Source organism: Nipponia nippon, unplaced genomic scaffold (genome assembly GCF_047370975.1).
Source record: "Nipponia nippon isolate SJK-2023a ecotype South Korea unplaced genomic scaffold, ASM4737097v1 scaffold_28, whole genome shotgun sequence".
Lineage (NCBI taxonomy): Eukaryota > Metazoa > Chordata > Aves > Pelecaniformes > Threskiornithidae > Nipponia > Nipponia nippon.
This window is the reverse complement of record NW_028262345.1, coordinates 3,229,632-3,253,806: the sequence shown is the minus strand read 5'-3', so window position 1 is coordinate 3,253,806 and position 24,175 is coordinate 3,229,632. Positions and strand designations below refer to the sequence as shown.

Below are 24,175 nucleotides of genomic sequence, written 5' to 3'. Positions count from 1 at the left end.
CCATGGACTAGGCATGTGCCGAGAGAACAGGGGAGGTGGTGCATTTGAAGAGGTTAACAGAGACGCTGTAACGAGAAAAACCTCAGAAAGTGAACTTTTTTGCAGCCCCCTTCTTCAAAGAGCTCCTCTGGTGAAATACCGCAGAAGAAAACGAGCACAACTTCCAACGCTCTCAGTAAAGTTGCCATCATTGCTTTATTGATTCCAAATCTGATGGGAAAAATAGTTTAATTTACCCATGTTTTTACTCCCCCTACATTGTACACAGCAGGCAGTACTAATTAAATTACACGTTTTTGTGCAAGACCTTAGTTCTTGATTTGTACCTCTACTGCAAAGGCTTCTTTGAGATTTAAGCACCAGTATGTGGTGGGAACACGGAGAAGAACCACTCGGCACATTGGAAAAGGTGTGCTGGGAAAAGAGAGAGGAGTGCTTCTAGACAACCAAGAGGTATCCTGCTCCTCAGTTACAAAGCCACTGCACTCTGCAAGTGGTTAGAGCTGCAGTACTTGTGGCTAACTTGCTCGCAGTGGTGCAATCAGCACCCAGGACAGGTTTTTTAAGCAGAGCAACTAGTTTCCTCTAACTAAAGATTTCGCTGATAGAGGCCTATGGGATCAGGCTGCACCTCTGCCTGAAGTTCCTGGTTCGGTCCTGACTCAGCAGAGAAGGCCAACAGGTCTAGCGTTTCTCTTTCCGAGAAGGATGGGTGGCACGCAGCCCATGACCAAGATTTGGAGACAGAGGCTTGTATTCGCAGCTGTCATTTATATCTTCAGGCTGCACAATACTAGCCTAGTAACAGCAGCTCTGCCAGGCACAGAGTGCAGCTGTGGCAGCGTGTGGGTGGCATCCAGCTGTGCTCCCGGTCAGTATAAGGCAGAAAGACTGTTTCCCCTGGGGTATCCCCCTCTCCAGTCCCGGGGAGAGAGCTGGTGAACAGGGGAGGGAAACAGACCAAGCTGTAACAGACGAAGTAATTTAAGGCTGGAGCTTAGCTCCTGGCTTCAGCCCTGTAGCAGATTCCTGGCCACAATCATCCGCATCACCTCATTCGTACCTGCAGCACGATGAGGGGGCAAAAGAAAGACAGTTAGAAGATGGTCTGATTCTGCCCCCAATGAAGGAAAAGAGAATTCTTCCCTGAGCTGCCGTTCAAAGCACAGAAAAGCTCTTCCCACCAATTGAGGTGGCATTTAGGAGGTGCTGGGCCAAAATACAACAATTGCGGTGGCATTTAGGAGGTGCTGGGCCAAAATACAACTGCCAAGTGCCAGCACATTGCTCGGTAAAGGTTTCAGAGTGGTAGGTGCTGGTGCTTCTTTTTATTTGGGCATTGAGAGGATGCAGGCACCAGGCATCAAGCAGAACTGGGTATATGTATATGGTATATATACCATTCTATGATTCTATATACCAACATCTGAGTTCTCCACTTTACGATTTAAAACATATACAACACACAGAAAGAAAAACTGTAGACCCACTCGGTATTGGAAAGATTATGTCTCTTATCAGGTACCCTGGTTGTAGGTGAAGGGATTTCAAAGGAGGGAAAACAAAATGGTTAGGAGGCTGAATTGAGATTAGAAAAGGCCAGATACGGTTAGAGACACAATGTCAAAGAGTGAAGATAGACTGGAATCACAGGAAGGGAATTGTTGGGGAGCGTCAGCACGTGTCTGTAGGGGTAATGGGATGAAACCGGACAGAGGCACTGCTAACATGACAACTAGATATCCCCCACTGCTGTAAGACTCTTAAAATACACAGTAACCGCTCCAGTACACCAAGAGCTCTTGGCCAGGGGATTCACACATGTGACATCCAAGGACACCTCATGCTCAGAGCAAAATGGGATTCTGAACCCAAGAGTCAGAGAGTTATGTGGGAAGGCGGGGGCCTCCAGAGGGTCTGTTCTCTCCTGGCTTCACTGCCAAGTCACCGGTAGTAAAAGTGCCTTTTACCTTCCAGGATCTGGTGGACTCTAATGTCTCGCACAAACTGCTGCACAGCATAATCCTTCAGGTAGCCGTAGCCCCCGTGCATCTGTAGAGCCTGGTTACAGATCTAAGAAGATAACATCGCTGGTGAAGTGACTTGCTGGTGTTGAGGACAAGCCAGTGACAGAAGCTTGGTAAGAACCCAGGAACCTGGGCTCTTTTTTTTTTTTCTGGTCACCTAATGTCATCTCTTAAAGTGTGGTGTGATGGCAAGGCACTCTCTGTCCCCATCAGTGCTGCTCTCGGTGCTATCGTGTTACCTAAGCGCTGTTTCACCTTAATGGTGCATTTATGTGAACGTGATAGCACCAAAATACCCAGGAAACGCTTTACTTAACTAAGGCAATTGTTGCTGCATTTCCATGGTGCTACTGGTGCAAAAAGCAAAACGCCAGATCACCATCTAGCGGCCAGTCGGTCGAGGAATCTGTTCAGGGCTCTGGTTTCTACTGAAACATGACTCCACACGTCATTACCTGTCAACTTGGGACACAAAACATAACAAATAGCAAAAATGCAGAGTGCTGAGAAAATACGGTAGCTTCTAAATGACGCTGATCTAGGAAGTGTCAAGGTGTAGATTTCCTTTTCCTTTCTTTTTCTCCCTTGTTGCTTTCTCTTTTCAGGGACATTTTGGGATAACGTATTCTTCAGTGGTCTAGGAAAGACCACTTGCTACCTAGGAATGATCAGCCTGCAACATGCATATTATCCTTTGAAAATAAAAATGCTCTGCTCCCTGTCCTGTCTCCCCGCTTGGTCCCCTAGAAAGTAGTGTAGAAAGCACTAGTGGCCAGGAGGCCTGAACTGTGGCAAGGCTGATACTGCAGCCTGCACAGGGTGCAGAATTCTGTCTCCTAAAACATCCTGGTCCTGAAATGAGGCTTCTGGCTCAGTGAACATGCTTGGGTCTGGTCCCTACAGTCTCAAACTTCTTTCTGAAATCCTGGGCACCAAGAGGCGTCTCCAAGCTTGCAGTTATGTTGCCAGCTGAGGTTTAAGTAACTTACCGCAAAGCATTCATCAGTAGCAAAGAGCTTGGCCATGGAGCACAGCACAGCCGCGTCCTCCCGTCCCTCCTGCAGTGCCCGCGCTGCATTGCGAACCATGAGCCGTGCTGCCACCAGGCGCGTCGCCATCTCTGCCAGCCTGAACTGCAGGTACTGCCAGCAGGCAGCACGAGAGGAAAAATTAGGACAGCATCTTTGGAGGGGCCTGGGTCCTGAACCACATCCCCGCTACCTTCAGGCAGGTCTCAGGCCTGACACGCTTTCTTACTCAGGAAAAGCACGTTCCTGACTTCTCCAGGGAAGACCCTGTGAAGTGAGTGATGGGACCTCTGGCTGCTTGTTCAGCCAAGATCAGAAAGAGCACAGCTCTGGGACTGCAGATCTGGTGGAGAGGTTACCTGATTGTTTGCTAGGGGTTCTCCAAACTGTTTGCGGACAGCGAGATGTTCCTGAGCCAGAAGAACAGAGGCGTGAGCAGCTCCTAACGAACAAGAAGCTGGTGGGAGAAGCCAAGGACATAGCGTGAATATGAAGCTAACGCAGACAGGCAACAAGATGATCCTGCCCTCCTCCCTTTGCTCTCAGCTGTCTTTCTTACCAATATTTATCCTGCCTCCATTCAGTCCCTTCATGGCAATGTTGAAACCCTGCCCTTCTGCTCCCAGCCGGTTGCCAAGAGGAACAACGCAGTCCTCAAAGATCACAGCCCGAGTTGGCTGGGAATTCCAGCCCACCTGGAAAAAAAACAGAGCATCTTCCAGACTGCCTGAGGAGCAGCACACCTCCAGCTCCCAGCAGAGAACCGCCCAGCCTGCTCTCAACCCCTCGGCCTCGTTGCCAAGCTGCCGCAGAGTGCCTGTGGTCTATGTGGTTTGGCCTTAGCGTGCTGAGTTGGGAACTGGAATGCATGTATTTGAGAAGAGGCACAGATCCAACGAACCTTGATGTTCCCGAGATGAAAGTCCTTCACTTACCAAATGGACAGGTATTGGGCAAACTTCACCAAAGCTGGACTTGGCTTAGAAAAACCATGCCAGGCTGGGACTCATCTCTGTCCTGCACTTCCCTCAAGCGCGCAGGAAGTAAAAACCAAGCCTCTTACCTTCTTCTCTTTCTTGCCAAAGCTGAGCCCTGGTGTTCCCTTCTCCAGCACCAGGCAGGAGATGCCCTTGGGGCCTGGGCCTCCTGTGCGACACATGACCACGTACACATCGGTGTCACCTGCCCCACTGATGAAGGCCTGCCGAAGGGCACAAGAAGAAAGGGGTGGCTTTCATACGCTAACCCCAAGCCTGCAGCAGCAGCCAGGGCACAAAGACGGAGGGGAAAAGACCCCACGGCCAGGAGGTATTTAGGGACCCAACTGTACTAAGCTCTGGCGAACGCTCTGCAGAGCACGTCCTACTTTGGGAGAATACACAGGGATGAGGAGACAGTAGGAAATGGAAAGGAGGGTGAGACCCAGGCCCCCTTGTGCATGCAGTGCCATCCAGCAGCTTTAGGAGGAGCAAAGAGGTACCTTGGAGCCATTCAGGACGTAGGCGTCCCCTTTCCTCTGAGCTGCGGTCAGCAGGGAAGCTGCATCACTTCCACTTCCTGCTCGGGAGGTAAGGAAGCAGCAGTGAAGCAGCAGGTCTGGAGCCTGCAAACTCTCCCGGGGATCGTACCCAACAACACTCGGGTTTGCCCCATGAGCATCTCGGCAACCACCATCTGCCCCTTCCCAACTTCCCAGTGATTGCCCAGATGAACATGAAAATAAACTTTTCGCCTCCAGCTCTGTGCAATGTTCATGTCCAGTTAAATGATGTTAGGAGCGAGGGAAGGGAGAAGGTTTCTTGGTTGAGGATGCTCACCTGGCTCAGTAAGGCAGTAAGAAGCAAATTTTTCCATGCTACAGAGCGACGGGCAGAACCTGCGCCTCTGTTCCTCATTGCCAAAGGTGTCGATCATCCAAACACACATGCTGGAGCAGGAGAGAAGGAGCAGCATTACAGTACGTGAACACAGCCCTGGGAGCAAGGCAGGTCACACAAGAACATCCCTGGCTGAACAGAAGAACAAAGCTCCACGGAATGCAGTCCAAACACCCAGGCTTGAAAGCGTATTGCTCCACCTCTGCTGTAGGTTATCTGAAGTAGCCTCGGAGGCAGCCCTCCTTCCACCTGTCCCCACACACACTGAAAGGGAACAAAATTACAGGCCACAGAAGCTGGGAGGAAGGAGATCGCCTTCCATTCCCCACAGACTCACTGCCTTGTGGAACAGCAGGTTCCTATTTAACAGCCTCGGTGTTCCCTTCAGCGCTAAACCCTACTGTCTCTTTGGAAAACTGCACCTGGAAGAAGGAGGCATCATTGCTCCATCTTTCCGTGCAAAGTGAGCCCATCACTGAACATGTCTGTACAAGCAGGACAGGGCCCCGGCATCAGCTGGTGCCTGTGGGCTCTGTCACAGTAAGACCAAAGCACAGAGGCTTTTCCCAGGCAGGTTACTATCTATAGACAGCTTAAGTGGAAGAGCAGGGAACAAAATCCAGAACTTAATCCCATCTTGCATGCCACCAAGCTAAAATTATTTCTTGGTGGCATCTCGATTTTTGTGGCCTATTTGTCTACTGCTGTCAAGAGATCCTCACGGGGACGTGTCTACTTGGGGTCCCAACTTTAAACAATAAGCAGCACCAAGAGAGCTGTCTCCAGCTGCATTTATAGCCCAGAGAAAAAATGTGGGTTTCAGTCAGGCTGACAGCATCCACCGCTCCGCAGAGACACTCACTTGTGGATGCTCATATAAGCAGTGGTGCTGGTACATCCTGTTGATAAAGCTTCAAAGATTATGGAGGTATCGAGTCGTGACAATCCAGAGCCACCGACATCTGGTTTCACATAGATCCCACCGAATCCTAGCTGGGCTGCCTTCCGCATTGTTTCCACAGGGAATATTTCCTATTGGGACAGACAGAGACATCGCAAGTGAATATTCATGATCAATTCAATCTCGATATTCAATCTCTTCCTTCTGGTTCACCTGGGCTACCCAGTCCAGTCCCAAACTCCTGCAGAGTTTAAGTTAATTGGGTGGGTTAAAGAAGAGGCAGCTATCTAGACAGATACATATCATCTTCAGGTTGTCAGATGATTGAACAGCCTGGCTAGGAAGGCTTCAAGGTATTTCTGATGGCTTCCCACCCCAGGTACAGCAGCAGCTTCAAAGAAAATCTCTACAGATGGCATTGCAGCACTGAGGAGCTATTGCAGGAACCCCTCTGGTGAGACCCAGGGATAACAGCGTCCTAAGGGAGGAAAAACCGAGCAGTACAACCCTTCTGAGGCTGTCGTACCTTTTCATCCCACTCAGCCATGTGCGGAGCCATCTCCTTGCTAGCAAAATCAAGGGCAACTTTTTGGAATTCCTTCTGCTCCTCAGTCAGGCCGGCGGATGCTAGAGAGGCAGGGAGAGATGAGAATACGCGTCTGTTGCGGGAAAGCAAGCACCAGCACCTCTTCCATACCCCAGACAATTTCAAAGTGTCCCTTAACTCACACAAAGAGCTCAGAGTCTCTGACAGAGGGCAGTGGGCTTTGGGAGGGGGCTTTCCTAGGGCAAAACAAACGCGAGGTCCCAGCTATCTCTCTCTACTCAACGCTAGTTATGGACAGGAGCAGCACAGTCCACAGCAGCCGCACTCCGTCTCACTAGGTCTGTGCTGCAGAAATACAAGGACACAGCCCTGGGACTTCAAAGAAGTGACACTAGGAAGCAAGCAATGAATACAGCAGCCCTGCGGAAACAGCATCTAAAGTTTTAGTCACACCCTCCGTTTGAAAACTCCTGCTTCATTTGCACATAGATCCAACATCGTTTTGTTAGTTCCTCTCCTAAAATTCATAGGGATGCTGCCGTTTCAATCCTAAACGTGGTTACATTTAAACATGGAAGCGATTCATCTGGGAAGCGTTGGGGAACGCTGTAGGAGGAGTCCGGCTCAGACACAGCTGTTATCCCGGTCACCAGCGATCAGAAGATGACTTCAGTCCCAGGACAACCCGACTCACGAACGGGCAGCCCATCTTCCGCAGTGTTTCACCAAGATATTCTCCGGTTCACAGCCAAGCTGAAAACCCGTGAGGACCCAGCAGAGGTACGGGGGAGGGGAAGGAGCTTCTCCCGGCAGGTGGGCACGGTCCGGCCCGGCATGCCACCGCAGGGCCGGCGCAAGGGACAGCTCCCTCCCGGCGGGGACAGGAGGCCCCAGCTCCCCGACCCGCTGCCGAGCCTCCCCGGAGACCCCCTCCCTCCCTCGGGCAGCGACGGCGGGGCCTTACGGTCAAGGCAGGAGGCGATCCCCCGCCGCCCCGCCGGCAGCAGCAGCAGCCGGGCCGCGACGCGGGGGGCTCCTCGCCAAGCCATGGCGGGGCCGGGCCGGGCGGCAGCCGTCGGGCAGCAGCCTCTCGGCGGGGCAGGCTGGGAGCGGTAGTCCGGCCCTCGGCGCCTCCCGTTCGCGCGGTGGCTGCGGGGAAGGAGGCAAGGCGACAGGCCCTGCCTGTGTATTTTTTTTTCTCTCTCTCTTTTTTTTTTCTCCTTTTTTTTTTTGCATAACGGTCACCCACTTCCGACTCCAGTCGGGTTCGAGGCGGCGTGTTTCCTCCTCCTGCGCCGAGGCGACAGCATCTTTCTCCCCAGTCCGAGGCGAGGGGGCTGCTGCGGCCAGAGCCGGTGAGGGGGAGCCTGGGGAGGGTGGAAGGGAAGGAGGGGAGAAGCTTGGCGCAGAAGGTGGAAAAGTTGATGCCACCCGCTCTGGCAGAAGGAGGCCAGCTCGGAGCCAAATAACTTCTAACGGGCTGCTGGCAGAAGGGGCAGGGGCTGGACCAGCCAGCTCGCTCCCCTTCCCAAAGGGACTCTGCATGCATAATCTGTCAGCAACAAGCTGAGCCAGACACCCCTGGCGCGAGGCTGGACCGAGCTCTGGAGGCAAGCTGTTCTCCCATTTCCAAAAGCTCCTTTTGCACGGCAGAGAAGGGCCACGCTTAGGCCGAGCACCTTCGGGACTTTTCTCCCAACAGCTGCGCCACCGTGGAGAAAAGCAGCCCTGCTGCCCATGTCCATCAGAGCACTGCTGTGGAGGGCCTGCCTGCCTCCAGCACGCCAAGGGTGTGGTCCTCAACCACCGCCAGCATTTGCACTGATAGAGGAAATGGCCGAGCTCAAGGAAGGAAACTTACTTACTCTCCACTTACCGTACAGCTTTCACTGTTCTGTCTCAGATATCTCCACTTTTTTCAGCTTGCCCGAATAAGCAGTAATTCTTCCTTCTTCTCTCATTCAGCAGGTGCTTCTCAGTGAAGAGAAGATAATTCAAAGAGACCAGAGATGCCTTGGCCGAGCAGAAAGAGAGACAAAGGAGCAGTAGCAGGTATGTGCTGACATCCTAACTAATTTACCATCTCTCACTTGAGGTTCCAAGCCACAGTGAAACTACAGTCAGTCATCTTAACCGTCTGTCTTTCAAAGCCGCGTGTCTTATAGACAGCATTTCCTCTGTAAAAATGGGCTGGGCATCCATGTGTGACTGAGACAAGTCAGCTAGATGTATGATAGGGACAGTGATGTATTCTCAGCACAAGGTGGTTAAGAAACGTAACTCGTGCCCATTTATGAAGAGCTTACAGGTCCTACGCGTTAGAGATGGTTGGTCAAAGCACACCCAGTGTAGTGGCAGGAAGGTGATGTGGTACCATCTGCAAAAAAAAAATAAAAACCAAAAACCTTGCACTTGAGGCAACATTATGTGGTGTTTCAGGTGTAAGATGAAAAAATTATACAGTTGGCTCATCTGTCCCACTCATCTGCTTAATAAACTCCAGCAAATAACCACCTTCTTACCCTTTAATCGCTTCTTATTAATTCTTTTTTGCTGTCTGGGTCCTGGACAAACAGGGACATAGACCCCCTCGAACAGGTAGCAGGGTGGAGGCTTAATCTAAGGTTTCCAGCTACTGCAGTAATTGAAATAGCTTGCTTTGCTGCTGAATTCTCCTGTTATTCACCAGACTCACCTAAATCAACTTTGTTGCCTGCAGTTGATTCCTCAGCGATTAATTAAAAACCAATTCAACTACACTTCATGTGAGCAACATGGTCTACCCTGGTTTTTATTTTTTTATGATTAACTATGACTATTAAACTATGTTTGTGCACACCACACAGAAAAAAAAAAATCCTTATTTCAGATGCAAACTAGAAATACTCAGAAATACTGGTGCGTAATACTACTACCTTACACATAGCATCTGGGGTGCACCAAACTTCTGCTGCAGTCAAATACCAGTACGTGAAACTAGCTAGGATGACTAAAAATGTTTCAGCACCAGGCCTTATCAGAAACAAAATGTGTTTTATCTGAATGGTCTTTTTTTGTTGTTTCTTTTAAGATAAAAAGGAGCCTGATGCTAAAATTGCCAAAACTGAGGAGGAGACTCCAGATAAGGAGGAAGAGGAGAAGTCCACAAAACCTCCAGCTGGGAGTTCCAAGTCAGGATGGAAGAACTGGAAGAAGACAAAAGAATCTGACTCCGGTGGAGAGGAAAGCAAGATAACCTATTGTCACTGGCTTCTGAAATCAGAACCAGAGAGCAGGCTCGAGAAGGGAGTGGATGTGAAAGTAAGCACCGACACCCATCCTTATTCAGCAAAGTATAGAAGCAGTTTCACTACTACCCAGAGCATTAGTGCCTGAATGCCGAGTTACAGGATCAGACAATTAAGATTGTTTGCAATATTAACACTATTGTGTCTTTACTTCTCAAAAAACATTTGTCTTCCTGGAAACAAAAAGACATAATGTTGTTTCTCTTCCAGAGTGACAACCTTGGGGTTTCATACTTGTAATAAAAATCAGGTCCTAAATGCTTGGCTGTTGATAGCAGGGGCAGTGTCTGTTTCAGACTCTGCCTTTACACTGCTGCAGTGTTCCTCCTTTGTGAAGGCTTTTCTTTAGCCCCTGTGGGAACCAAAAAAATTGTGTCAAGTTTGTACTATAATTGAAGGAGCTACTAAGAACAAATGTTTAGGCACAATGTAGACAATGCCACAATAAAGATCAGACTACCTTAACCCGTATTTTCATTCCATTTGGCAGTTCAGCATTGATGACTTGAAAGCTCAGCCCAATCAGACAACCTTTTGGGATGGAGTAAGAAACTACCAGGTAAGGAGCACATCTCAAAGATGGAGTCGCTGAAATAGCACTAGAAAAAAAGGTGGCTCTCCCCACAGATAACTTGTTCCCTTTGCCTGAAGGATTTCCTTTTGAGGCACTCTGCCTGTTTTTACAGGTGCATTAGAGTCAAAACTCCTGCTTAATTGCCTCTAGGTCAAAGGCAGATTCAGGCTAAGTAATATTCTGTCAAATCATCCAGTTTTTCTTTAGCTTGGTGTTTAGCTTAGACCAGCCTCTATTTCCCTTGACACCTTTTAGCAAGTCTGTACTTACCCAAATACTATGCCTTGTCAGTGTACAGCTTTCTGTTCCAGGCCTCTCTGCAAAGGAAATCCACGCATGCTTCCCCCACTATATATGATCCCCCTACTATATATGGTCCGCTCTGCTGCTTGTTTGCTGACAGCTACAAGTCTTAAGTCTTCTGCTATCTCTGAATGAGGGTGGCTGAGCCGTTGAACTCCCACATACTTTCCAACCAACAGGATCTTGCTCTTTAGCCTTGTTTTTACTTCACTTCATTGCAGCACAAAACATCCATACAACTATAGGAAACCTTACCTGAGTAGCTCTGAAGCACATACACCTCTCTTGTTGTTAGTTCTTGTTCCTAGCTGCTTATAATACAACCCTGAGAGCTTGATACAAAGAGCTCAAAGTCTCTTGTTTATACCTGACAGGCAAGGAATTTCCTGAGAGCCATGAAACTTGGGCAGCAGGCCTTCTTCTACCACAGTAACTGTAAAGAGCCTGGCATTGTTGGCATTGTCAAGGTGAGTGCCTCTTCTCATTCTGTGTTTCACAGGGCAGGGGGCGGGAAAAATAATAATTGGTGAGTTATCAAACAGCTCATTACCCCTACTTTTGTCTCAGCACCAAAGGAGTGCAAAAGTTGTCCGGTCAGAGCAGCGACTGAGCCTAGGGCATCTAGGCTCAACAGTACGTATCACAGCAGGGCTGACTCAGGCATCTTTCCCCAGAGAAATGGAACCACACTGCTGTTATCCTGCTGACATTTCAGAGTGCTTCCAGCCAAGTCAAGTGTTGCTCCACACTCTGATTAAAATCTGATTCACTAAATTTTAGTCAGCTGAGCCTGCAAGGCAGTAATATAAAACCTAGGGCACAGAAAAGCTTTTTCTTCAAGAGCAGAACTCGTCATAAAGGCTATCATTATCATCTACCCACTTTTCTTCTGTTGCGTGTGCTCCTTCCACATTACTCTCCAAAGAGGTGATGGCGCTTCATTGACAGCCCTACTGTTCTGCAGCACTTTGACCAAGAAACGTAAAGGAAGGAAATATATCCCACCATTAGAATGGAGTTCAGGGAAAGCAAGGTTGATTTTTGTACCAGGATTATTCCTTATGTCTAGTCACAGCTTTCTTAAGGGCATTTCATACCCTGTGCTGACAATAGTTCTTAACTGATGGGAACTTGTCTCATGTTCTTCTCCCCTTCTGCTTCAGATTGTAAAGGAGGCATACCCTGATCACACACAGTTTGATCAGAAGGATCCTCATTATGATTCCTCCAGCAGAAAAGAGAACCCCAAATGGTCCATGGTAATGTAGTAAACTAAATACAGCTGTTTCAAGCTCTGTAAGCAAGTTGAGTGAAGTTAGAAGCCTCTTATCCTCATATTGCACGTCTTCTTAAGCTTCTGTCCTGGCCTAGCTACCTTTTTCTCTCTCAAGAGAAAATCCAATCCTGATTGTTTTCTCTACCTTTCCCCTCTCCCTTCCAGAAGGCTGCCAAAATATATCTCCCTAAATTTTCAAATCTTACTTGGATGCAGAGCTGACCTCTGTGCATGGCAGAATTCTGGGTTAGGAAAGAGAAGGAACATCTTCAAGTATGGCTCTCAGTCTACAGCAAACAAAGCTGTAGTTCTGAGGCACACTAAATTATAGGGAAGTGACTGTTCACAGGCTGGCTACATCCCGCATCTTAATTTTGTATTGTCTGTGACAACATGAATGCATGTTGCTAGTGCACAGTGCTAGGATTTCTGTAAACAGATCACCTGCCAGAAGTATCTGAAAGTTATTTTAGCCTTGAGCAAGGAAAAGCTTCCGTACCATTATAAGATAGTATGCATCAGTCATCTGCTTCAGTTTAAAATCTTTATCCTCCCAAAGATCTTATGTGACATCTGGAGGCTATATCCTTCTCCAACCATGCTCCTTTGCTGCCCATCACTTCCCAGGTGGATGTCCAGTTTGTGCGGATGACAAAACGTTTCATCCCCCTTTCTGAAATCAAGGCTCACCACCTGGCACATAAAGCAGATGGAGGCCCCCTAAAGAACATGATGCTCTTCACAAGACAACGTCTTTCCATCCAACCACTGACACAAGGTAAGAACCTTCTTCTCTGGACTCTTGGTGCCATTCCCTCTGAGAGGCAGCCCTCACTCAGAGAACTTGGAAGTTCCACTGATGGCTTTTTCTTCCTTACCTTTTCAACGCAGAGGAATTTGATTTTGTCTTGAGCCTGGAAGAGGAAAAGCCACATTAAGAAACTGACAGCAGCACAGCTTCTACCCAGCCCACTGATGCCTCCTCCTAAACCAGCGTAATTCGCAAGTTTACTTGCTCAATCGCAGCAACAAGAACATGCCCGCACATGATTTGCAGCTACACGTCCCTTATTCTGACACACTGTTATTTTTGCTTATTTTTAAATAAAGCCTTTTAGAATCAATTGCAACTACTCAATTTTTTAATAGTGGAAAAATCTGCAATTTATCTCTTGAAGCACGTAACAGGCACATCCTCCTTGAGGATGTTTACTAGAGGATCCAGTGCAGTTCCGTGTCCCGCAGAGGAACATTTTTCTGCAGAAAGGTATCACTAAGCTTCTGCCTAGAACAAGAAAATTTAGATGTATGTACACATCCAGCCTGATTGCTGCAAAGCAGCTCACAGTTAACTTCCTGCAGGTACAAAACTTCCCATGTTACTTTAGGACTGACATCAGGGAAATAGAAGCAAATAAAGCTAGCTTGCTAATTTTTAAGCTACATGGGTCCTCCGCCAGAACAGCTTCTAAGCAGTGACATAGCTTAAAGAAAGACCAAGAATTTATAAAGATAACAAAGGAGAAACTCCTCGAGCATGTGCGGAGGGCTGCACAGCACGGCACTAAAGAAAAATGTCTTAACACCATAAAAACCGAAACAAACCCAGACCAGGCAATATAAACCATATCAGACAAACTCATGCACAGCATTTGACAGCCAGGGCTGGCTCTTTTTAATTGGAGAGACAAAAACCCCAAGTTTTAAAATACAGCCATTGAAAAGACGACGAATTAAGAAACATGTAAACACAGCAGAGGCTTAATTACAGGTTGCACTGCTTGGTTTAGTACTTGCACACTCCCCCCTGCCTGACTCTGCCTGGGAGGGAAGGAATGACCCAAGTACCAAACAGAACCGCCCAGCTTAGGGGGACACGACTGCTCGAGCAGTGTCTGCCCCTTACCATGCTAATGAAATGCTTTTCTAAAGTACCTTGTCCTGGAGCGACCTTATGCTTCAACTTCTCTCTAAGGATGCTCAGCACATCTGCTCCACCCCAGACAAACAGAGGGCCTAGCAGGTAACAGCTCGAATGGTCCATTTAGATTAAGTAAAAATGGGGATCATTTCTAAATTCTGATTCCACAAGTAGGGACACACAGGAGAGGGGCACAAAGTCGGGGAAAAGAAAATACCCTAACCCAACCCAATGTATAGGCTCATGCACCTTTTCCAAGTAATCCCTCCAGAAGCGATGAACAAATGTTTAATAGAAATCTCCCTACAGTGCATTGTCTTGTCAGACAATCATCTTATATCCAGTACTGATGCTGTTCGGCCAGTGCACAAAAACACTCCTGGAATGCAGAGACATCTTCATCCATGGGGTTTCTTTAATACCACATGGCCTACAATCAAGAGGAATAGGAAAGGAAAAAAATTCTAGGCGGGATGGGAGTTGAGGGAAAGCTAGAGGGTGGTTAGGGTGCTGCTGTGCTCAGCTTGGCCACGGAAAGCTAGTCTGCTATCCCCAGAGGCTCCCGATGGGAGCTTCGCTTGTCTCTAAAAGATTGTGTATTGCCACAGCACAGGTGGTTCCGCCCGCACAGAGCGGGGAGTAGAGTGTCAAAAGCAACATCCAGATTCCTTTGCCATGTGAGACCTGCGGCAGGTTACCACCCCTTGCCCTGGCATAGCAAGGTAGTTGTCTGAAGTAAGCTTTTGCTTCAGTCTTAGGAAGACACGGCTCCAGCCCATGGCACAGACTTCTCATGTAAAGAAAAGCAAGCCACGTCTTCACTATTACAGAGCAGAAACATGGTGTGACACGAGCATTCAGCAGAGATGAGATCGTTAGTGTCCTTTACAACAGAGCGAGACTGTCCAGCTCTACGAAAAACCACAACCTTACACATGGTGAGTAAAAGATAACTTACTTTGGCAAGCAGAAACACACATTTATCACTGAAATACAGTAGCTGTCTTAGTACATAAAAAGCTCCCCTTCCCACCCAGGCCCCATTCCCCCCACCAGCACTGTTCCACTAAACAAAGCAAAGATACTTCCATTTCCCAGCTGCGAGACAACTGTTCTACATTCAGCTGTAGGACAGAGGCAGAGGAGATTCATTCCAGAGTCAAAAGGAAGCCGGACAAAACCCTAGCAAGCCACAAACTCACAGGGAAATCCAGACAAATCCCACTTGCTAGGGCTTAAATCCCTAGCATTTATTGCAGTCTTGTCTCTGCATCTGGTAGGAGGTCTAACCACCTGTTTCCTTGAAGGGCATCTAAACAGGATGGATATTCTCCAGACTCAGTCAATCATGTCTACAAAGCCACATCTAATTTTTAATGGAGGAGTGATTCCCTTCTGGGAACATTCTCATGATTCTACTTAGCTGAAGACTAGAAGAAGCTTATTTTAGAAAAGAAAAAACCCACATTCAGGTTCTCAGTTCATGGGATACCCTCAGACCTCACTGGTGATTTCAGCTCAGGCCTCAGGAATGTGTCTCTGGAATCAGAGAGCTCTACCATCCTTCCAGTTGCTGCTTGGTTTCATCTAGCAGCACACACAGGCCACGAGCTTCTTAAAACAATTGCATCCACTTTCTGTCCTTACTAATCCTCATCCCACAGGCGCAAGGGAGCAAACAAAAGAACACACACGTGTTTCTGTACCGCCATCTGTCCCTACTACAAAGCCTGCTCTGCCACAAGAACACAGACACGAGCAGGGCAGCGTGTGCAGCATAAGCCCACTCCCAAGAGAGCCCCCATTTATTTCTCACGTTCCAAAACTATTCTCTAGACCTCTCAAGGCTGGTCTGCCCCTGCTCTACAGCAGCAACTGGGACCTGTACGAGTGCAGCAACCAGACAGAGTGAATCTCAGAGGCACTCAGGCAGCTGCCGGGACAGGACTAGGAAAGCACCGCTCTCAGCCAGGAGCCTTCCTGCCCACCCAGCAGCACTTGGGACCTTCACCGCTCTGCCCAACCTGTGCCACCTCCTATGCCTTCGCATGCCTCGCTGCCTCCTACCAGCCGCAGCTCCCCCTTGACGCAACACGGCAGTCAGGAGCTCCACAGCAAGGACACAACAGCACGCCTGCCGCCCGTGCTCCGCGTGGCAGTCCCAGGGCTGAGTCAACTACCTTATATAAGTGTTTTTGACAAGGAATCCAACGCCAGCATGAAGAGGAAGGGGAGGCAGCGAGGGGATAACACTAAGCAATTTCAAGTAGGCCGCACCTCAGTCTCTGACTCCCTCCTCTACCTTCCAGCTAATCGCTGTGTCATTTTCCCTTCGTGAAGATTTCAGAAAGGCAAGAAAAATATCCATCCTACACAGCCCCAAAGCAACCTCCACACTGCTGGGAAGAAGCAGCAGATTTGGCCTTCACTTGCTCTCTCCCTCCCCGCTGCCACACTGAAGGGGTCTCGGGGCAAAGAGGAGATCAGGCAGCTCCGCAGCCTCCGGACACATGCCTCAAAGCAGCCGACCCCAGAGGAATGTAGTTGATTGGGAAGCACTGAGGTACCTTCAACTCCGCACCACCAGTGCTCCAGCTTGCCTTGCCCTCCCATCCCCTTCCCACCCTACGAGTCCTTTGAAGAAAGGAATTAAGTCAAAAACGGATATTTATTTTCATGAAGTCTCTGAAGTGTTTTTTTCTTCCTCCTTGCTGCTGTCCCCACCGGCTCCACAGCAGCCTTCCTCTGCGTGGCCTCTCACTGCCGGCCGTTGTTCTCTGCAGGTTGGCTGGGGGTCTTGGCCTCGGTGTGTGAGGATGTCCCCTCAAACCTCTGGGAGGCGATGGCTGCTTGGTGGGACATACTCTTCCTCACTATGTCTCCTTTCCGCCAAAGCACCACCTCCTGTAGTAACACAGCCAGCACCACGGCTTGTCAGGGCTTGCGAGACCTTCTCCTGGCCCCACCCAGACCCAAAGGCTGAACCAAGCTGCCAGGCGAGCAGCTCGCACCCAGTGAGAACTCAGCCCGTGCTGGCATGTTCCACCCGCAGCCACGCACATGAGGCCGCTTGCAGTGGCAAGCGGAGGCCTTGCAATGCAGCCTTCCTGAAAATTTGGGTAGAGTGCTCCTCCCCAGGATCTGAGCACACAGAGGCAACCCACTGGACATCTAGGGCAGCTCTGTCCTATTACCACACTGGAATTGATAAAGTGAAGCACAGAAGCTCCACCACAGGGCAACAGAGAGGAAAAGAAGTCCCAGGTGGGCACCTTCTACATGCATCCCTACCACCACGCACATCTGACCTGCATGGACCATTCCTTTTAGACCCTCTTTGCACACTCTCATTTGTCTAGTCCTTACAGATATTCAGTCAAGAGCATGACTCTCCCCCATGGGAATCCCAAATTCCCAGAAGGTCCTTATAACATGGTATCCCAAGCGACAGTCTACAGGTCCAAGAAGAACTAACAGGTCTGTTTCTCACCTGCTGTTTAAAGTAGCGTCTCTCTTCCTCGTCGATCAGCACCAGGTTGAGGTAATAACGCACCGAGAACTTCTTATTGATGTCCCTCATCGTTGGAGTCAGCTCGTAGCCAGCCAGAAAGAGTCTGATGGGAATGGACTCCCCTACAAAGTGCACAGAACCATCAGCACAGACAGAACGCACAGATATAAACTGGGAGAGCACCAGCAAAACAAAATCTCACCAGGCCACAAACTTTGTGGCCATTTCCAGAAGTGGAGTAAGATGAGCTAAAAGACCTTAACTCCCTTCAAAAATCAGCATGCGTGGCCCATAGCCAGATCCTGCCCTTGCTGACAGCTATTCCATCTCCACTTTAACAGCACAGGACTCATTTGTGACCTGCATCAAGACAGCACTGCAGGAAAAAATGAGTAAGGTGACATTTTTCTCTGGTGGGTGACTCTGCTGGGCAATGGAACTGGAAAACAAGTGGCACAGGAGACTGGCACAGAGCTAGAACACCATCTTTCTGCTCCAAGTTGCAGCAATGCCAGCTGGTGGCCCATGCCAACAGCGAATTTACATCTATTCCTGGTTCTGCCACTGCTTCATCAAAAGAATTAAGTCATTGCAACTCACTAGGCCTCAGTTCTTCCTCATCGTACCAGAGAAGGAAGGGGATCAGATTCAATCGCCTATGTAAACTGCCGTGAGTCCCCCACTGAAATAGGAGGCATACTACTACTGAGCACACAGATGCAGCTGAAGACATTGCAGGACTCTTATTCCCACCCCAAAAGACTTCAGAAGAGGAATTTTGAAGGGTTCATCTGCCTTCTCACCTCTCACAGGTGCCCCGTCCATTATCTCATATTTAGCTATTGTGTCATTCTCATGATATACATTGGGTCCGGTCCCTGTTGTTTCTCTCTTGATGATATCTATCTCCATGTGTTTGATCTTGATTCGCACCAGCAGGAAGTAGATCTTTCCGACAATCACATCTTTTAAATGATACCTAGCACATGAAGGAAGACAGCACCACAGTCAAACACCGCGCAGCAGACCAGGACTGAAGAGTGGGAACTTGCTTGTCAGGCACTTTGCTCTTATCGGTGGCCCAGCTGTAAATTTCAGATGGCATATCAACCTCCTCCACTAGGCTGCTGTAAACAGCACTTCAGCTTTCATCCTCCAGTCTTTTGGAAATTGACAAGAACATTTAGCACGATCAGAGAAATTAAATGCAATTTCAGGCTGAATAGCTGCAAGAAACCCCTGTGACAGCAAAGCCTCCAAAACCAATTTTTTAGGTCAATTAAAACTAACCCAAATGTTACACTGCAGGGAAATCTGCTAGCATCAGCTGGGAAAGATGCAGTAAAAGTAGTTTTAAAAGAGCTGGTTCCAACTTCTGTGCCTGAATTAAGGTCCCACTTCAGCTGTATCGTCTGGTAAAGAGCAGACGTTATACTTTGAAGACACGTGAAAATACTGATCTTGCCAAGGATACAGGGAATGCAAAGCAAAACAACCTCACGCTGTGCTCCAAAGCTCAGTAAGCCACAGCCATTTCTTCCGATTCCTTGGTCCAGAAAGTACATCTATGGGCAAGGAGAGGAACCCAAAGATCCTCAACTAGGATCTGAACTGTCTGCCAGCCTCGCTGGAGCGTGTGAACAAAGAACCCCTTTGAGGATCACGTGCAAGACACATGCCTCGGGCTTCCAAACCAAGCTGTCCCCTGTAGCAGATGGTTCCCCACAGCCACCGGCAGCTCTTGAGACACTTACTTGGACTTGTTATACTCAAACTCAATGTGCAGGCAATCCTCAATCCCCACCTCCATCTTAATAGAGGAGTTGAGTTCTGGGTAGGTGCTCAGAGTGTGCACGACTATGTCCATCTCCTTCACCACATCGTTCAGTCTGCGGCTGACAGTCGCTCGGAGGAAATACCTGCAAGGAGAGTCCCCCTCCTATTAGGGTTGTACAGGTAGCAAGAGAGACGAAGCAGGGAAGGACACAGGGCTGAATGGATTGCACTGGGCTATCCAAGCAGTCTTACTGGTACCCTGGCTTCTGGAGCAGCTAATACCCCATGTTGGAAAAGACAGAAGGGAATTTTCAAATGGAAAAGCAGACTCTTCTAAGACTTCTCTAAGCTTTCATACATTTGTGAGCCTGAGTTACCTAAGCACCATTTTGGGGATCTGAGTAACAGCCTGCACATGTTAAAACCACTGCTCTTTTGCAAGAGATTAGATCACACCGGTCTCCACAGACACACCTCATTCTGCAGATCTCAGAATTTTCCAACCCCCCCCTTTGAAGCCAGTGACTGGATTTCAAGTCAACTCAAGCGCCTAGATGGGAAATACAGTTTGCAACATACGAACAAGCTACAAGCTAGGCATCTGTTTGCTTATAGAGCACAATTAAAGTCAACAAGACTGATTACAAGACAGTGAAAATGTCCCCACTGGAGACTAAAACAAACAATTTCTTCTGGTTTTTGAATTACCAAATAAATTAGAAACTATCCGGTTGATTCAAAAGGGGCTGATTTCTCTTGTCACTTAAATGGTGCAAAACAAGTTCCATAAAGCCTGACGCATGCTTGTAAAAGCAGAGCCCTCAAAGACAACCTTTTACAACTCAGCCCACCAAAAATCATTTGGAGTTACGTTATAAGCTTGCAAGGATGTCTGGGAAGGGATGCTGCACTCCAGTATCATCACAGTAAATATCAGTACTTGCACACTGCAGAGAACCAAGAACTGGGGTCAGCAAGGGGAGGAGACTCACCGTAACTTCACATTCTGCCCCGTGTAGGACTCGTAAGGTTTTTCCACATGTGTGAATTCGAAGTCAAATGTCTGCGATTGAGTGAATTCACCAGGACGGGCCAGGTCTTTCACCAGAGACACGAACTCGTGGTGGTTTCCTCGGTCATAGTAGAGTTCTAGGAAGACAGAAGTCCAGGTTAAGCAGTGATGCTTAATCCCAGGTGACACAGTGAGGAAAGGCAGGAGATTTCACAGCTCCAAGCAACGCTCCTGTCCAGATCACTACTTCCTTCACCACTACTCAGGGAACCTACAAGGGGAGCCTGTGGCTGCAACATACTGCACTTGTTCACTGCTCTCCGTCGGAGCCAGGTGCAGTCCAGAACTTTCCTCCCTGAAAGGAGGAAGGAAGAGGTCTGCACAGCCTCACCTACTGCAACGAACCAGGAACTCAGCTTGCCTTAGAGTGACATGGGTCACCTATTATCAATATTAATTATGTTCAGGCTGTTTGAGAAGAGGAGCAAGCAGCTCATGCAATCCCTTCCAAGAATTTTCTACAAAGGCATTGCAACTGTAAAGAGAGGAAAAAACACCACTGCTTCTCTGGAACAGCAAACAGTGACAGAGCAAAAATGAAGGGCTAGGAGGCTTCCAACTGTTCCTGCTTATCCGTTGACAACAGAGTTTGAGTGGTCTTGATTCGCACCAGGGAGTAAGTAACAGTGGAAATCCTCACCGATTCTGCACAAAGCCAGTGTTCAGTGCACGACTACCAAGCGTGCGGGGAGGCAGTTGAGGCAACTGTTCCACCAGCCCCGGGATAACACATTAATGGCCATGTGAACACCGATGAGGGAAGAGCATTCACCTTTGGAAGCACCATTCAAACCAGGTCAAGGAACCAACATGGTCAGCTTTCCCCACAGCCTTCTTGCGTCAGCAGGAAACAACTACAGGTTTCCTCATTTAACGAAAGCAATCCTTTCTGCACTTCCACAAAGTTTTCTCCCTTAAGTCAAAGCAACAGAAACTTAAAACTCTGCAATTTGCATTAACAGCTCTCTATTACACATAACCATCAATGAAATCTGCCCTGCCCAACCCTGCGCTGAGCTGTGTGACTACAAGACTCCCACACAGTCCTTCAAAAAGGTAAAGCCTTAGCCAATCTGATAGGTTTAGACGAGGAAACAAAAACCTAACTCATCAGACAATCATATACACACAAGTTCGCTGTCAGCACTAAACTGTGCAGAGGAGGCTTCTGAGAGGTATTAGTAGAGTTCAGGAGCTGCAGCGAGACTCAGTTCTCTGCTCCTTGAGGTGCAGGATGAGGCTTCAGCTTTTAAGTAATGCCTGTTTCTTACACCCCTTTGCTCACCTTATCTCTATAATGGAAATATTGGCACTAGAACACCCCTCACTTACGCAGAACAGCGAGTGCCATCAGGCCCTTTAGGCTGGGCAGGCAGGTGACATAAATAAACCAACTCTCTCTGCATTGAAGACATGTCCATTGAGAGGAAAGTGCTTGTTGATGTGAGAGGAAGAAGCCACGTGCCATATAAAAAGAGAAATATATCATCTTCCCACACGAAGCAGAAGGCAACGATCGAATTTAAAGCAAGGGGAGGCAAATGTCAGTGTACTAAGTTCTCTGCTACCTCAGAAGGGCACAGATTGGCACCTGGCAGCCTTAAGGAGAAGAAGGATTGATGTTTCCCACACTTCAGAAGACATTAGCATGTCAAACAGGCATAAGCTGTAATTTCAGGTTTTCAGAGCTCTAAGCTTTCCAGATTAAAAAAATAACCTGCCAACGTTTTGGTGGCCTGCTCAGGACACAGTAACCACAGGCGAAACGAAATCTTAAATGGCTTCTGTGTTCACCGGAGACCGCGCAGGACACAGTGTTCGCAGTCCGGATTCTGGTACCCCGTCTGGAACAGCCATCTTCCCTGTGACACATCACTCCTTTACGTCTCAGTCTCCCTACCTGTTAAATTGTCTCATATAGCTACTGATCCCATGGCAGCGGGAAGTCAGAATATAAGGCGAGCTGTTTTGAGATGGAAAGCATTAAGGAATTGCCATCAGCACTGCAAACTTCAGCGCTTTATTAAAGCGGCATGACGGGCAAAGAGAAAAGACTCATGTGCAGCCACAGCAGCTGCTTACACACCCTGCTTGGGCAATAACGTGAATTCAAAGCAGTTACTCTAAGTAAGTATGGCTCAAAAGTCTTCCAAAATGGGGAATCAGAAGCAGGCGAGGCAGCAGAGAGGAGACAGAGTGGAGCAGGAAACAAAGTTCATGCTTAATTTCCACTGACGATCATAATCAAATAGCAGGAGATCATAAGCTAGCTCCTGATGAACGGGCGCGCTTACACTCCATCATTTACAAGCTCCCTCTGCCTGTCCTCCCCTTTCTTTCCCAAGGCAGTGTTACGCACAAGCGAGGCCAGCAAAAATATTAAACAGCAGTATCGGGGTTGGGTGGGAAAACCTCTAGTTCGCTTTCCTGCGCCGCATGATTTGCAATGCAAAGGTTGCAGGCCCACGGCTCGCGCAGTGATTTTGAGGGTTAAACCCGAGTAGGGAGAGCCACAGACGTGAGGCATTGCACGCGCCGAGCACAGTCGCAGCACGGGGAACATCTTGAACTTATTTTGGCTTGTGGGTCTCGGGCATGTCCATGAAACATGGACATCTCCACTCAGATCGAAGGGTGGCAGTTACCTTTCCTCTAGGAAAGCAGGAAATATTAAATCTAAATTGGTTACACGCACAGATAACCGTGAGTTCTGAGCAACTTGAAGCCACCCAACTAACCGTGCAGGGATGCGTGGTCACCCGCTCCAAGAATAAGAGGGTAAAGGACGGAATCAGCTGAGCTGAGCACGTAGGCCTCCAGAAAGCTGATCTACCCGGGTAAAACACGTTGTGTGGTGGGGACTGGGAAGGTGCCGTTGGTGATTTGAAACGTACGGGCAAAGCCCACCCGATTCACCACCCCCGGCAGAGCCGCCGCTTCCCTGACCGAATCAACAGGCACACAAGAAATGCAAACAGACAGCTCGCAGGGCTGCGAATAAAGGCAGCCTGCAGAATACCGCCCGACGGCTGGCGTTGCTAGGGCGTCCGGGCTCAGACCTGCATCTGCAGGACGGAAAACGAATTTTCCCCTACCTCCTGGCGTGTGCGTTTTAGAGCTGAAATCGGTGACCGAGCAGGAGCGAGACGTAAGGACGGGAGAACAATGACCCGGGAAGGGACCGGAGCCCCCTCCCTTCCACCGGGGCTGGAGCCCAGAGAGCAGGCCGGCTCGCCCAGCTCGAAGGGCGGGCGAACGCTTTCAGGCGGCGGTGGCAACTCTCCGTGCGGCAAGGCGCTGCTCGGGAGCGAGCCTAACCTACTTCGCACCGGCGAGGCTTTCCGTACCGCGGGGCGCGGCGACGTCGGCGGGACCCGCGCTAACGTGCGCGCAAAGGGACGCGCCAACCTCCGCCGCAACGCGACCGACTGGGGAGACGGCGGCCCCGCAGCAGGCCTGCCCCCCGCGCCCCGCTCACCGATCTGCCCGATGAACTCCACTTTGATCCCCTGGTGCTCCAGCCGCTTGTTGGGGTGCTTGAGGGTGAGGACCACCCGCCCGGAGACGGTCTCCCCGTCGTAGAAGAGGAAATATTTCTCCTTCTTCCCTTCCTCCGTCTTGTGCTCCACCCGCCGCCGGCTCTCGCCGTCGCTCAGCACCAGCTCCAGCTCCGCGCTCTGCCCGAACCCGAAGAAGCTCATGGTACCGGCGGCGGGGCGGCGCGGACCCCGCCGCCCCGCGGGCAGAGCTCGCTGGCAGAGCCCCGGGGGGGGACGGGCGGCGGGGGCAGCCGCGCCGGGCGGGGGGCGGCGCGGCCGGTGACAGCGGCGCTCCGGGCCGGGGGGCCGCAATGCGGCAGGGATGCCGGGGCGGCGGCGGCGGCGAGGCCCAGCGGCCCGGCGCTTCCCCGGCTGCCGCTGAGGGAGCCCGGGGCGGGCGGGCGCGGCCCCCCCCGGCGCCACGCGCGACCGCTGCCCCCGCCTCGCCGCGGGAGCGCCGCCGCCGCCGTCCCGGGGCCGCGCACCGCGCATGCGCCGCCCGCCCGGGGCCGGGGCCGGGGCCGGGACCGCGGCGC

The 24,175-nt window shown here is 49.7% G+C and overlaps 3 protein-coding genes across 17 annotated transcripts; 1 reads left to right on the top strand and 2 right to left on the bottom strand.

Moving 5' to 3' along the window:
* Positions 1 to 176: 176 nt before the first annotated feature.
* Positions 177 to 8,397, bottom strand: ACAD8 (acyl-CoA dehydrogenase family member 8). Of its 5 annotated transcripts, none has more exons than XM_087763268.1 (12): positions 8,257 to 8,394; positions 7,630 to 7,747; positions 6,360 to 6,460; positions 5,795 to 5,964; positions 4,873 to 4,982; positions 4,536 to 4,612; positions 4,119 to 4,256; positions 3,615 to 3,750; positions 3,415 to 3,512; positions 3,017 to 3,169; positions 1,971 to 2,073; positions 177 to 1,063 (listed from the first exon to the last, which is right to left on the bottom strand). In XM_087763268.1, exons 2-12 carry the CDS (start codon positions 7,688 to 7,690, stop codon positions 1,011 to 1,013), a joined length of 1,200 nt encoding a protein of 399 aa, XP_087619394.1. In that variant the 5' UTR covers positions 7,691 to 7,747; positions 8,257 to 8,394; the 3' UTR covers positions 177 to 1,010. The 5 variants fall into 5 exon arrangements, with proteins under 5 accessions (XP_087619394.1, XP_087619396.1, XP_087619397.1 ...); XM_087763270.1 differs by lacking the exons at positions 7,630 to 7,747; positions 8,257 to 8,394 and adding exons at positions 6,563 to 6,725; positions 7,345 to 7,484; XM_087763271.1 differs by lacking the exon at positions 7,630 to 7,747 and having other exon boundaries at positions 8,257 to 8,397.
* Positions 6,736 to 12,944, top strand: THYN1 (thymocyte nuclear protein 1). Of its 8 annotated transcripts, none has more exons than XM_087763276.1 (8): positions 6,736 to 7,160; positions 7,642 to 7,731; positions 8,349 to 8,432; positions 9,451 to 9,680; positions 10,158 to 10,226; positions 10,919 to 11,011; positions 11,708 to 11,803; positions 12,448 to 12,944. In XM_087763276.1, the coding sequence occupies exons 3-8, from the start codon at positions 8,390 to 8,392 to the stop codon at positions 12,730 to 12,732; spliced, it is 816 nt and encodes a 271-aa protein (XP_087619402.1). In that variant the 5' UTR covers positions 6,736 to 7,160; positions 7,642 to 7,731; positions 8,349 to 8,389; the 3' UTR covers positions 12,733 to 12,944. The 8 variants fall into 8 exon arrangements, with proteins under 8 accessions (XP_087619402.1, XP_087619400.1, XP_087619404.1 ...); XM_087763274.1 differs by having other exon boundaries at positions 7,642 to 7,735; XM_009469546.2 differs by lacking the exon at positions 6,736 to 7,160 and having other exon boundaries at positions 7,684 to 7,735; positions 8,346 to 8,432; positions 12,448 to 12,598; positions 12,712 to 12,944.
* On the bottom strand, positions 8,618 to 24,135 carry VPS26B (VPS26 retromer complex component B). Of its 4 annotated transcripts, none has more exons than XM_087763266.1 (7): positions 23,579 to 24,134; positions 20,021 to 20,177; positions 19,007 to 19,171; positions 18,056 to 18,231; positions 17,232 to 17,374; positions 12,699 to 12,734; positions 8,618 to 8,757 (listed from the first exon to the last, which is right to left on the bottom strand). In XM_087763266.1, exons 1-7 carry the CDS (start codon positions 24,129 to 24,131, stop codon positions 8,713 to 8,715), a joined length of 1,275 nt encoding a protein of 424 aa, XP_087619392.1. In that variant the 5' UTR covers positions 24,132 to 24,134; the 3' UTR covers positions 8,618 to 8,712. The 4 variants fall into 4 exon arrangements, with proteins under 4 accessions (XP_087619392.1, XP_087619391.1, XP_087619390.1 ...); XM_087763265.1 differs by lacking the exon at positions 8,618 to 8,757 and adding an exon at positions 9,945 to 10,019 and having other exon boundaries at positions 23,579 to 24,135; XM_087763264.1 differs by lacking the exon at positions 8,618 to 8,757 and adding an exon at positions 16,466 to 16,645 and having other exon boundaries at positions 12,616 to 12,734; positions 23,579 to 24,131.
* Positions 24,136 to 24,175: the final 40 nt, after the last annotated feature.